We start from the raw sequence: 14,871 nt of genomic DNA, 5'->3' as shown, positions 1-14,871 counted from the left end.
TAGCCACGCAGGGCACGCGTAATCGAGTAGGTTACAAGAAAACAAAATCTAATGAAGAGCGGCGCGTGTTGACGCTTGCAAATAGAGTGCTACGCGAATTGCTCTGTACACTTCGTTAGCGGTTCCCTCATCTCCGGGTAAACACGTGGGATCAATTGGGTCTCTTCACATCACTGTGTAACTCTGGAACACGCCAAAAGACATAGGTCATGTTTACGTGCACATCCACAAAGAAACGTTGCTAACCTGAGGCCGACTTCACAAAGCTTCCCTTTCGTAATAGGCCTTTTAACGCGATAGCGTTAGAGAGCTCGTGTCCCAGAAATTCCGGTGTCGGTGTCGGCACCGTTGGTTGTGAGCGAACAATGGTCCGCGAGCGAAAAATCGAGAAAGAAGCAAATAAAATAAAGATTAAAATCTTCGGTCCAGTTGAGGATCGAACCCGGGCCGTTCCCGTGGCAAGCAGGTGTCCTACCACAAAGCCATGATGTTACTTGCAGCTGCTTCAGAAAAAAAAACACTACATAAATGTCATGTAGTGAAGGAGTCTCAACGCATTTTGTTCGGCAGGTGTCACGACAAAAACGAGCCCACTCGGCGATTTGTAGGCGCATTGGCGAGACCATCAAAGTACGTCGAAAAAGGCCGGTATAGTGCAGCCATCGCCGCTAAAAACACACACGAACTTTCAAACAGCTCTAAATATGGACAACTATGTCCATCTAGCAGAAAACATATCAAGCGAACGCAGCTGCTTCAGAAAAAAAACACTACATAAATGTCATGTAGTGAAGGAGTCTCAACGCATTTTGTTCGGCAGGTGTCACGACAAAAACGAGCCCACTCGGCGATTTGTAGGCGCATTGGCGAGACCATCAAAGTACGTCGAAAAAGGCCGGTATAGTGCAGCCATCGCCGCTAAAAACACACACGAACTTTCAAACAGCTCTAAATATGGACAACTATGTCCATCTAGCGGAAAACATATCAAGCGAACGCTGGCTTTCTCGAGGAGGCGTTGATCAAGCAAACAGCAAACGCTAGATAATGTGCTGCCATCTGTGAGGCATTGTGAGAAATATGTCTCGACTTTTTATGGCCTCTGAGATGTCCAGCGCGCGGCGTGCATCTTGGAGGCCATGCGATTCTTGTTTTAGATCGAAAACCTGTACCATTTGCGCGCGCGCACACATGTGTATCTATGTGCGTGTGTGTGTAACAATACAGATTAATAAGTATGCACTTAGTGGTTGAAGTGCGCACTAGGGGCCGGATTTCGCTATCGCGTTCAACTCTTAAAGGCGAAGCTTAAGGGTCCTCCAATTTTTTCTACTGGCCGCCCGGCTTGCCTGTGTCCAGCATCACAACTGGACCAAATAGGCAGTATTCACAGTTCGATGAAAAATTTCACAATTGGATGAAGTAGGTAGTAGACCTAGCGACACGTTCGATTACGCCATCAATGCTTGGCAAAAGTAAAGGCCAAAGTGAACTTGATTCCTTAAAAAACATTCACTATTGAGTGGTTGAGCGCACGTGGCTTTTCTAAATTTTCCAGTTACATGGTTCGCTTCAGTAATTACGTGCTTCCAGTGGTTCCTCACCAACCAGTATGAATGGCTGTCAAATGTAGCAACACTAACAGCATCATTTCTCGTAGAATTTTGGTCCAGACAAATTCAATGACACCGCGTAACGCCGGCAAAACATTGATAGCATAGGCACGTCGATCAGGAAGCAAGCTTTCTGTTCACAGAATCAGGAATTACATTCGCTATTTGTGCCAGCGTTGCAAGTGACGTGCTTCGTGTGTTACACCGTGCCTTGCATTCATCTTGCCGCAGGCAACAAGTTCGGCTGCGACTGCCGCCTGGCGTGGATCCTGCACCTGGAGAAAGCCACGCGCAACGAGAAGTTTCGGCGCGAGCTGCGGCACGTCAAATGCAGCTTCGAACAGACGCCGGCGCCGGGCAACCTGAGCAGCGGTACCAAGGTGGCCAGACTCAGCCTCAAGGATCTGGGATGTCCCGACAACTACGAGCCGCCCGAGCTGCCTTCTTCTCTGCGCGACAAAAAGGGGCCTCTGTCCGCTTTCGCCGGAAAAGGTGGTAAACAGAGCTCCGGCGACGACAACGGAAGCAACAAAATCGTCGAGCGACCCCCACAGTCTCCGGTCGAGGACGTCCACCAAGGAGGACAGAGGACGGGAGATGGCAAAGACGTCGAGAACGAAGTCGAAGTCGCCCTCAGTCAGCAGAAGGCCGCTCCCAGTGAAGCCGTACTTCGACGCAATCGCGACAGGAACTCTGCGGCGTCCTGGGTCCGCTCGAATAAGACTGTGTCGTGGCTGTTAGTCTGTGTCACACTAGCGCTAGTCAAGGGATCGAGGTGACGCCCAGGGTGATTCGTGAAGAACGTACATGAACGAGTGTGGTGTCACTTTGTTCACTTTTTTGTTTTTGCGAGTGTTTAGTAGTTATCGTCCGAGAAATGTTTTTTTTTTTTTGTTGCAGAACAGACCCGCTATTTGCCCACGAACACGCTGTGATGATGATGATGGGGTTGCAGAGTATCGACCAAGGACAGGGCAATCTTTGGTCGCGTGTTGATAGCGTTGTCAAGATCGGGAGCACCAGGCGAGAAACTGGGCTTACTCGCTTGCATCTGGCCCCAAGAACTCTTCCTGTAGTTTCGTTTCACTGTCTGTAGCACACGCAAATAATATGTGCTGTTGAACTCTCTGCACGAGCGCCTAAGTGTCATGCGAAGTTGAGCATCCCATCATTGCGCGTGAAAACATTTATCCTCCTGTACCTTGCCTTAACTTTTCGCCTTTTTCCGCTTCTTCATTTACATTCTTCTAAGGACTCAGAAGAAGTCTAAAGTGAATCCCTCATTCAAAAAAAATTGTCTTCATACGCCTCAATTCTTTCTCATTCATCATATTCACATTTCCTTACAGCAGGGCCTCTAAAAAGCACTCGTCTAAGCACATGCCTGTAAGTTCACATTATAATCGGACTGTTCAGCGAATATCTGTAGGGGTCAGTTTTAGTCTATTAGGCAGATAAGTACTAATATATATGCAGGCTGAGGCAGTGTTGTACCAAATTGGCGATTGACTTTTCATGGCATTGTAGGGGATCGCAGTTTTTTTGTGTTATACACCAGGCAGAGAGAAATTAACCAAGAAAGTTACGACTCCACAAGCACTGCAATTTATTTTGTGAGTTATTGCTCTTGAATTGGCAAAGACTATTTCCGAAGTACGTATTTACTGCGTCTGTGTGTAAAGCACAGAAATATAGTGGTTGAGTGACATTACATTATGAAGTACTAAAATAAATAAATTGCCCTCATGGCCGATCAGGAACCGCCACAAGTGCCACTAACTCGTCAAGATAAGAAGACTTCAGCGCGGATGTTACACGCGAACATTGAGGAGCAGCGGTTATTACACTGAACGCGAATAATAAACAGAGGAAGCGTTGCGTGCCACGTGAAGAAAGGCGCGGGAATCGCTTCCTCGCTTTCTTTCTTTTTTCTTGGTGGGGGGGGGGGGGCACCTGATTTGCTTGCCTGATCAGATTGCTAAGCGGTCGCCGTACGTAAAGCATCAACAGCAGTCACCTTTAAATGAGTACTTCTCAGTTACAAATATGAGTCATCTCGGTATCAGAGATCTCATGAATTTTTTGTACATGCATCTTGTCTCAGCCTCTTTACCGATGGGTAACCAAGAAAAAGAGAGCAAGAATACAGGAAAGGCAGGGAGGTTAACTAGACTACGTCCAGTCTGATACCCTACACATGGACAGGGTAACCAAACCTCACGTTTTAAAGAGCGCCTCTCATCATCTCTTCGCCATCTTCGATATGTCATGTTTTAATGCTTCTCATCCACTTTAAAGTTCTTTTGCGGTGAATGACGCGTATTTTTGCAACATCCCATGCTATACTGCTGTACAAAAACGTGTTATCGCTCTAACTACAGCTCTTGTAAGCAAGACCATTCTTCGTGAACAGCATTATTAGCGCACATTTAATGGCCATCTCATAAACATCGCTTCCTTCTGATACACCATGAGCCCACTGCAGTGAAATATTTGCAGTAGGTGACGTATGATTTGACCACTGCGAGATAAACCACCCCTAAGTCCCCCCAGCTACTGACCTTGGGGAAGTGCTGAGCCGTATACGTCCTTTATGCGCTGTATGAACAGCGACTGGCCGGTGACCCCGTATTCTGGAGATCGAGGCTCTGAATAACGCGTTCATGCGCGCACAGTTTCCTCCTTGTAACTCATGGCTCAGCCATGTGAGGCCGCACTGCAGCCATTACAGTGACTCAATTGTAACGCTCATGTAAACGTGCAGGCACCGAAGGTAAAACAGGAACTCGAAAATTAACATCGGAAGTGGCCAAATTTTCAGGACTAGAGACCAGCGTTGTGTTACTTTCGCTGACTTCAACTCTATCGTGCAGCACACCGCCTTCCGTAGACAAAGACTGAATGTACTGCTTCCTATTGACATACGTGCCAAGCACCACTGTGTTTTCCGTTCCTGCCTAGTTGTCTCGTTTGCGTTTCATTTTTCAGTGATCATTTGTTTGGAAACCACGAGATCCAACACATACATATTTATCAACTCAATGGCGGTCACGCCTGCGGTACGCAGTCTATAACTATGTCATTGAGCAGAGTGTTTTTTCGGGTATTGTTGCGTGACTGTGCGGAAACTCTCTGCCTTGCCTCTGCACGTCATGTATTCGTCCCTGCACATGAAAGCGAGGGTATGAATTCACCTGTTCCTTGTTGCTGAATGAATGAGATTAATGTCGCTTACACGCGCCGGGTATGTTGTGGCTTTCATTGTTCGCCTCCACGGCATGCCCTGTTTTACGGAAATAACGTATGCGCTGTTTCAAACACACTCCGTCAAATCATCACTGGTTGTCGAATACTGACGAATTTTCAACCGACAAGTTAGTTTGAGGCGCGTGCTACGTGAACACGAACATCTTCACTATCTACCGCATGGGCAACAGCTCCGCATGCTTCAACTCGACCTGCATAAGCCATACCTTATTCCACACTCTCACTTTCGCCATCGTTCGGTTGTTATTTGAATTGTCACGTTAGCTGCTTGAAGAGAAAGCACTGTCAGTGCCGTCGTTCACGTTGAAGCCTTGTGCGGTGTGAAAAAGGTATGCTTGAAGCAAGCGGAAGTGATGGTGTGGTGCAGCTTACGTCAGAGTTAAATTATTGTTCTCGCTATCCTTTTTGGCGCACCTGGCTCCGCTGACAAGTAAAGCACTTGAATATGGCGTCACTCTTGCAATGGTAACGCGCCGATACTGTTTGAGATGATGATGGTTATGAAGTGCTGACATTAAGGTTTTCAGAAATTAAGTTAATGCGATGAACTTGGCACCAAAAGGCGTATGGGTACGCCGGTATCGCTGTTTTGCGGTCTTATATTTAAGGAGTAATTGTTGCTTGTACAATACGAGTGTTTTCTTCCCGTGTCACCGGATTTCGTTCCCTTCGATGGCCGTGTGTTTCCGTTCTTCCTCCGGTGGTCACGACTGCTCGAGTCATTGTGAATTGTTGTGTATGTAAACATGATATCGTTGTCGACTGACACACGAGTCTGCCTGCAAGATGAAAAAGGGAGCGATGGAAGAGAGTATTTTAGTGACACTGAAATGACAGTTACGTTCTGTATGATACTGCGTTGACAATAAATGATGCTGTTGTGCCAGCGCAACACACGATGATACTGGAAATCTCAGTTTTTTTTTGTCAGCCTTTTTTCAAACGAATGGTGCTTTTTTAAATACGTAGAATACGACAGTTTTCTGTGTTTTTTTATGTTTACCATCCCCTTGACAACAAAACACAATTGCTGCACACCAGTTATCTACCTCATATTATTCACTGAAGGTCATTACTTTTAGGCCAGTTCATAGGAGCCTGACATGAACACACAAAAACAGATAGAAATTCTCGTTTCACCCTCATTTATTTAAATGAACAAAATCAAGTGACTGGTAGAATATTAGACTAGTAATATGTAAGTCCCGTATGCTTTCGACGCTGCGCAATTCTTTCTTTATAAAATTCTCGCAGAAGGAATATCGTGGAATTTTTGCAATGCACGCTGGTGCAGATCATAATTACAGCGCTGCGTTCCCACAGTGGCTGTCGCTGTAAACCGGTCACGCGTTGGAAGGTTGTGTGTGCATACTAATATAAGCTCAGCACGTTCACTTTCACTAGCACAGTTTTCCTTTGCAGGAGACCCGAACTAGCTGGTCGAACCAAATCAACGAGGCCCGTTTGCTTTTTCTCTTCTAGTCACTTACATAATCGCCATAGTCATGCGCTGAAACGAGGACGATGGTTAGCGACACATTTGGTTGTTTTTTGTGGGTCTTTTAATCCTTTCTCTCCTCCGAATGCAGCGCGTGTGCGTGACCACGCATACAGTAAGCGATTCAAAGACACCCGCACCGCAGGTATGCCCGTGCACTAATGGTTTATAGCCGACGCATTCACATCGTGCAGAGCGTACTAGATACTTGCTTCTCGGGAAAGAATTGCGGATGCGCACTTAAAACGCGTGCTTGTGTTGCAGCGGTCTCAGCAAATGAAACGTGCAATTCGAGACTCAAGGACGATTCTCGCTGATCCAGCATCGCAGCAGCGGTTGGACTTTGTGAAAAAGTCTAACGCGATTATTTTTCACAATTTCATTACTTAACCTTGAATACCGACTTAGGGTTCACGTTGTAATTGAATGGTTCACATCGGCCACTTCTCGGGCATTAATCGTATGCTAAAAGTGCCTTTTCGGCGAGTTTGAGAAAACATGCGCTAAAATTGTCTTGCGAAGGAGGAAGGGAACAGGGTCTTTTTTTACTTCGTTCCAGTTCAGATGTTTTCATTCCAGTTCAGTCGTTCTGTCTTACGAAAGCGCACTACGACGAAGTGAAAACTAGAAAAATAGCAGGTTTCACGTCACATTACAGTTCGTGTTTGTTGAAGTTCGTAGTTGGCAAAAAGTTCATGGCATTGTTCTCCCTCATCCGACTAGTTTTTGTAGCGTGCATGAAAATGTCTGAAATTTTTGTTTAAGAAGTTACCTGACCCTGCACATGATTGTTCAAAGGTCTGCTTACTCAAGTTTGGGCAGACTCGTCAGTAATGTGCTCGGCTTTTTGGAAATGTGCGCGTTGCCAAATCATTAAAAGTAGAGCCACTGGCTTTATTCAGTGAGTGCATTGGGCAAGAATTAGGACAGGCCTGCGTGGCCTTAAACGCCCAACAATTGAAGGGACGCTGCCCCATTTGAGAGAGCTCTGAAGAGTGCTATATGACCTGAAGGGATGAACAACGACGACATATTTTAATAAAAAAACTTGGAGGACGCTTGAGCTTCGCCTTCAAGAATACAACTCGATAGCGTAATCAGGCCCCGTGCGCATCGCCTTCACAATTGCTAGGCTGACTTCGGTTCTTGGTGCACGCCTCAACCGCGTCGCAAGGAAACGAACGTCTGTGCGCGTCATATTAGCCGTTTCAAACTGTCCTAGAATGCCTAGTGCAAGTGCAGTTGCGCTGTGTCCACTGCGCCACAATTCTTCCTTTTGCGAATCAGCGAATGGCCCACTACGCGTCCATAAGGCAACACACGAAACCACTCAGCTGCTCACTTTGTTGATGCTTCTACTAATGATGTTGATTCTCTGGTAATATATTAGGTGTAGGGAATTGCGTTAGTAAAAAAAACAACAACAAAAAACAATGCAGTGCATATCCTATATTAGAACTTCCATTTCGATATCCACGAGCTATTGCTTACGAGAATAGGCAGCACTCTTAATTAAATGAGCCATTTCTTAAACTTTAATTTACACTTTTGAAATGCTAGTTTCTACATAGCAGCTGTATACGTTCTTTTTATATTTCAATTTAAGACGGTTATACGCATCCTTCGACTAAGAAATGAATAGGAAAGGTGCAGTTTTAATTCTACATGCTAATGACAAGGGTATCACTGGAGATCCTTGGGAGAGGCTTTCGTCTTATGGTAGGCTTGAATCACTTTCTTGCGACTATGACGAAATGTTCCAATTTACGCGTAGTTCCGACGTGTCAGCTGCTGAAAAAAGCATTAATAATGTTGAAGCACATGACTGTAAGCCTTATTTAAGGAATCAAGACTGCAGTTGTGTGGTGCTATTGACGATGACAATAATGTATTACGCAGCACTATATCGCATAACACTATATTGTTTATGTTTGACGTGACGCAATAGAACAAAGGCTTGGACAGAACGCACAGAAGTCTGACATGCATGATGGAGAGAAGCATAGGAAAAAAAAAGTCAGCATTGCAACACAATACACCACTGGGCTTATCTAAGAGCGTGCAATTTGCATCTCGTTTCACAGATGCGCAAACAGACTCGCATGTAATGCTTATCCACCAAAGTCATTATAGGAAGTGCAGTGCCATTTTGATACAGCAGATGCAAGAAATAGTCATAGAGTTTCCGAAAGTTAACTAGAGGGTACTCTGGCGCTGCGATCGTTCATCCACCATGGGAATGATGGGTACTACACGGATTTGCCTCGTCTTCGCACTTGCGGGCTTCGAACGCACTTGCGGCTTTGTTTAGTGCTGTGTTTTGGTTTTCTTTCGAATAAAAGAATGGACCGTTGTGAACTTCGTGACCAGATTTGAATTGGCTAGCCTAAAAAGGTTAAAGTGGTGAAGTGGAACTGCTGACTTTTGCTCGACTTCATTTTGCGACAAAGCGGATGCAAGCGACGCGGAGCCAAACGGAGCCGAAAGAACGAAGTTTAGACAAATCCGTGTACTACCTATCATTCCCATGCTGGCTGAAGCGCCATGCGGTTCCGCGCCAGAGTTCCGTCTAGTGAATTTATAGGAAACTTTATGGAAATAGCAAGTGACGCAATAGTGAGGACTTGTACAGTGCACTGATCCAAGAACGCAACGGGTCATGAAAAGAAAGGAAGAAAAAAAAACACGTATTGCCATATGAGGCAGCAAGACTCCAGAGCCCCTTCTGTTGCGAGGTTCCCTTCGCCGAAACACGAGCACGTACCACTAGTAACTCCTCAGAATCTCAATTTCTTAAGTAGCGAGTATAACACTGGGTTATACCTGAATGAAATATTACGCACAGTGCCTTGTGATATATTGAGCCAGTGTAATCAGCAAATGTACAGCGGTTGTTTTCTTGTTTTATCATCCACCGCTCCCGACCGGCTGATTCTCTTGAAAGCGTGAGCATAGAACGGTTCGGACCAGACAATTCTTAAGGCAGAAGAAAAAAGGGATCAATATATAGTCGTTACGTTTTCTTGAGCATGGTCATTCTGCCCCAAACTGTTACTTGCTATAGTAGACTGGCTTACGCCCAGCGACGGTAGAAATTCAGCTAGTCTATATACCAGTAAACTAACAGCCGCCCTTTGTACAGTAGTGCAAGTGTGTTGTCCAATTAAACGTCAGGTCCAATTAAACGTCACACACACACACACACACACACACACACACACACACACACACACACACACACACACACACACACACACACACACACACACACACACACACACACACACACACACACACACACACACGCGCGCGCGCGCGCGCACGCACGCACGCACGCACGCGCACACACACACATACACACACACACACACACACAAGTGAAACAACACACGCACGCATACAGAACACGTGCACACGCACAACCATAAAAGTAATTAAGCGTGCACCCTCGCTCTCGACAGCCGTAAATTTTCGTTATCACCCACTGCGTAAAAGTCTCCAAAGGTTTGCGGCAACCTTCTCCCCAAGAGAGCGTAGAAAAAGTTTCGTGATTGTTTTACGTAAGGCCACCATTGGAGAGAGACCTTGCTAATGAATTGGTTGTCAGGATCCAAGTTTCACTTGAGGTGCCGCTCAGATTGGTCGTGCTTTCATAGCGCCAGGAGGCTGCATCGGTGCACTAATTGATTGGAAAGCTTAGCAGTATTTTGGGGACAGACGTAACATTCGTGGGGCCCGTTCGACCGCCGTGACCGTTCTCCTAAGTGCAGATCAGCGCAATTACACTGTGCCCTTTATATGTAGTACGTCGCCTCCAACGCATCCTGCAAATGCGGCGCGCTTTATTGGCGGTATACACTTGCCTCGAACAGTCGAGTTTCACAATTCGACTGGCAATTCGAAAAAAATGGGAATGTCGGTTGCATCACGACCACTCCGTGTCGTGACCGAGGTCGCTGTGAAATTTAACGGAAATTAAGGTTAAGCCCTCTGAAAGTTTAGCTCTTTCTCGTTGTCTGGGTAGGTTGATAAAACGTGGTCTTCAAGGATTTTCTTAAACTCGGACACTTGAAATATCTGGATAATACGGTTTTATGTTCAGATCATGGTGTAATCAGCTATGCATTTTATTAGCATACATCTTATCTTTCTGTCCTGTTCGGCACAACTTGCTGCGCAACGTACCAGTTGCGGCAGACATAAATGCTTTTTAGAGTGGAATATTTGCGCAAAACACAAAGAGGCAGGGAGGCGTTAAATATAAAGTGCATACTAAATTGATGCATTCATTTACCAAACTTTTTTTTTGTCGTTGCTGCTACTGAAATTATGTGCACCTGGCTTTAGTTTCGCATTTCTCATCCAATGAATTAGGCTTTTCAAGTTTTCACGGTCTTTCGCATAGGCAATGTACTCATGACTATTTGTTCACGAAAACTTGGCCGCAGCTATATTGTGCTGCCATCATAGGGATCGCGAATTGTAGATAAAGTTTTCAGCAATTTGTCTCGGCTTCGTAAGAATAGCAGAGTGCGATTTCACATTGCAGTCAATGCTGCTGTAAAGTTTGAGGATGAAGATGCGGTCACTGACCAAGTCAAGCTGAAAACACAGAGACGTTTCGAGACCCGTACGGCTTACTTGATCACAGGGTGAAAAAGAGTGTGATCAAGGAACACGCACGGGTCCCAAAACGTCTCTGTGTTTTCACCTTGACTTGGTCAGTGACCGCATCTTCATCCTCGTCATGATACATGACCAGACGAACCTTCGTCGAACTCTTGACTATCGTAAACTTTGCAGTTCGATTTTGCTCTGGTGATGACCTTGAAATGCAACATTATTATTTCGGTTAAGAAAGTGTCCTATCTTCCCTACAAGTTAAGTTAGCTACTTAGTACTGAGTAGATACTAAATCAAGACAGCGCACGGTCAGCTTTTCAAACCACACATTGAAAAGTAGCCTTGAGAGTAACACTCAGGTACCACAGTATTCGTTTGTTAGGAAGAATTCATTTTTCCTTGTTTGTTTACCAAAAACTGTCGAATAGCAGAAGTAGGTGACTATGTAAGAGTATACCTTTTTTGGTCATGCAGCAAGCGTGAAATGATAAGTTAGTCTTAAATTTTGTTATGCTGTCATATCAACGAGGTTGTTCAGAGCTACAATTAGCGCGAACCTTAAGGAAACAATCTGACTTTTCTAAAAACGTGGCAATTATTCCGTAATTGGGAGATAGGTGAAAGCAGTAATCAAAGCGCAGCTGTATCGCTTTAGGCTGAGGCACCAACCTAATTAATCATGGTACACTTCCGTGTTAAAATGTGAGATCGGACCATGGGCTTAAAGGCGTGGGCTACTCCCATTTGGAAAATTAAAAAAAAAGAAAAAAGAAAGCACAGAAAGTATAAAATGAGAGTGAAGTAAGCCTAAGACCACGCGGACATATGCGAGAGATCAGAAGAAAAGCCAAAGAAAGGTAGACAAAAAAACAATGCGCACAGCCATGTGCAGTTAGGCGAATTTATTATATCACTCCATAGCATTCTATATCCTCGTTATTTCACTTCGCTGCCACTATGCGTGGCCTGGTCAGGCAAGAATAGTTGGTTAGGTATCATGGCTGGACGCTTTACTCGGCAAAAGCGAAGCCGACGAACGTTGTATTAGCGATATTAGCTACACGCCGGTAATGCACAACTATCTCGAACACACGCTCGCAAGCACCTATATAATTGGTGCCATTGAATTGTTTTATCAAAAACTAGCAAATTGTTCAATGAGAAATGTGGGAAGTTTTGCACTAAATAGCGCAAAGATTGGCACAGCGAAGCACGATCCGTCGCCGCTCGGTGAGCAACCTATTTCTCTACTTCTCTGTATTTCTCTGTAGAGCTGGGCGACCTTCTTTGTTTGTCTTTAGTTTACTCCTTCTTTCTTCTTCTCTTTCTTTTTCTCGTTTCTCACTGTTTCTTCTGTCTTTTTTTGTAGCGTTAGCTGCGCTGGCCTAGCCGAGCCAGTTTTGCGTGGCTTCTCAAGAGCCGTGCTGCGCATTCCCGAGGATCAGTGATGTCACACACCGGAGCCGGCACCTCCCGCGCACTCCGCCGCTGCCGCGCGCGACTCGCCGCCGCCGGTCTGCGCTTTCCAGAGGAGTGACGTCGTAGCCGTAGCAGACGTATTGGCGCCGGCGCGCGCGCAGCTATTCGCCTTCGCTGTGCAGTCGCCGTCTGAGACTGCGCTGGAGCCGCTTGATAGCGCCTCTGACTGGCGTTTGCCAGTGTGGCTTAGCCATGGAGAAGGAGAGCGGAAATGCTGCTCAACGGCGCAGAAGAGCGGAGAAGCTTAACTCATCGGATCCCGAAGTAGTTGCCTGGCAAAATAAATATACATGTGCCACATAATACGTATACCGTGTGCGTGTGATTGGAGCAGCAGTAATCATGATAATCAAGCTAATCCTAGACAATTAGGAGCTAAGAATAATTAGCTGAACCTTCGCTAACGCTACGTTATCCTGGCATAGCCGAGCTAAGCCACTGCAACATTTTTCGTCTCTGTGTATTTCTATTTCTTTCGCTTTCTCTCTTTCTTTCTCTTTCTATCTTTCTTTCTCTGTCTTATCTTTGTCCCACACTCTCTCTATTTTTCTCTTTCTCATTCTTTATATGCTATGCTTTGCTCTCTCCCATCCTTCTTTCCCTCCTCCTCACCATCACTTCCCTTTTCTGCCCCCTTGCGATACGATACTGTACAAGGTTATGCTATGTGCTGTAGCGTGCCTGAATCCTGCTGCCTCATGATGAATTTTTTTTCACCAAGATTTTATCTTTGTGTATATCTTTCTTTCTTTCTGCCTCTCCTTTTCTTTCTTCGTCATCCTCCTCAACCTCACATATCTGCTTCACTTTGTGCTTCCCCCTTCCTATACGCCGGACAAATCGGCGCAGTGTTCTGGGAGCAAAGCAGAAGACGAAGAAGAGGACGAAGAGGAGGAAGAGGGCAAAGAGAGCGCGCGCCGGTTCATGATGATAAGTGTGGGTCACGACATATTACGCCGAGCTAAAACAGCTTCGCTGTTAAAAATTTGCCCTTCCTAAACACAATTTATACGCCGCCTCAGCTCTACATAAGACACGGAAGAAGCTTTGCAATAACGCTGAAGCCGTATTTTACTTCAAAATTTCACGCGCGTAAATAACTCACGACGGCGACTACAGAGACAGCTTATACATAGGAAATTACTTCCTGTGAGCTTATCTTTTTCCAAAATCACCCATGTGACGATGTTCATGCCAAAGTGGTCGTAACTTGTTATGCGCTTGCCGCTGGCTTTTCGCAGTGAGTGGCGAAGGAAGGCCGCCGCTCTGCGAGCACGCCCGAAGATCCCTTTTATTATATCGCATAACAATAATCCGTTCCCCTCCATAAATAACGATCCAACATGTTTGTCTTCCTTCCATCTTTCTTTCTTTCTTTCTTTCTTTACATGCGCGTCTCTGCGTGGTTAAACGTGGGTGACCCCATGACACGAAATGAGTGTTTCAGGGGACTGTGTTATAGTGTGCGTCGTGCTCGTTTAGCCCTTCTTGTTTTCTTACGATCACCGACATGCCGACGTCCTTCTTTCTTAATCCCGGCAGAAGATTAAATATCGCGAAAGCAAAAAAAAAAAAAAAATTGTCCGAGTAGCGGCCAACCTTCCGCCCCTGTAGTGGGCGATAATTGCTGCTCCCTGACTTTCAGTTCACATAAATTTGGGACGATCGCCCACGCTACTTTTTCGCAAGGAACGTATCGACCACGCCTCTTTAAGTATCGCGTTCGCTGCCCATCAATTACGGAACCTACGTAGTGTAGCTCATTTGCAATTTTCTAAGCGGATACGCTGATTCGGCGCTCGCGTGGGTAGTTCTTCATAAGCAGGCATGTGAATCGACGTGTGCATAGCTAATGAGGAAAAATGTTTTCGAGCAAGCACAGTCGCCAAAGGTTGCAGGCACACAGGAACCTTCTGAATGATGCTGAGCGTATACGCTACAGTGACGAGGAAGTAAATGTGGCGATGACCTCAAGTGCCACATTATTAGTGCATTCCGGTCGTATAACCTTGGGGGCATCGACAAACGGGTCCCTTCAGCGTTGGCATTACGGTACATTCGTTTCGCTGTGCCACCTTCGCTGCCATTTATGGTCGCATTTTGGGACGAAAAAATAACCAGGAAAAAGAAACTTCACAACAATGAGGACATTTCAGATGTGCTCCAGCTATCACGCAAAGCGTCCTTCTCGGTTTGTTGGAGAAAATTTTCGCTGTTTTTAGTTTGGGAAAACGCTTGCAGAGGTTGCTACATTTCGCTGTTTTTTTCTAATGCTACTTCAAGATGTACCCGTAGCTTCATTCGTTCAGTAAATGTTTGCAGGCATTTAGAAGCGCACATATGACTGAATTCGGCGTTCGGGATACCTGAGTATCCATTCTGATGTTCCGC

General features: G+C 45.6%; 1 protein-coding gene across 1 annotated transcript in view; it reads left to right on the top strand.

The window, feature by feature from the left end:
* Positions 1-5,777, top strand: part of LOC119393410 (connectin) — a 40,556-nt gene extending 34,779 nt beyond the window's left edge. The window contains exon 3 of the mRNA XM_037660409.2: positions 1,845-5,777. Within this exon, the coding sequence (XP_037516337.1) occupies positions 1,845-2,392 (548 nt within the window). The 3' untranslated portion in view covers positions 2,393-5,777. The remainder of the gene's footprint in view (positions 1-1,844) is intronic.
* Positions 5,778-14,871: the final 9,094 nt, after the last annotated feature.

This window comes from Rhipicephalus sanguineus, chromosome 5 (genome assembly GCF_013339695.2).
Source record: "Rhipicephalus sanguineus isolate Rsan-2018 chromosome 5, BIME_Rsan_1.4, whole genome shotgun sequence".
Lineage (NCBI taxonomy): Eukaryota > Metazoa > Arthropoda > Arachnida > Ixodida > Ixodidae > Rhipicephalus > Rhipicephalus sanguineus.
The sequence above is the reverse complement of the archived record's forward strand: the minus strand, read 5'-3'. Positions and strand labels throughout refer to the sequence as shown.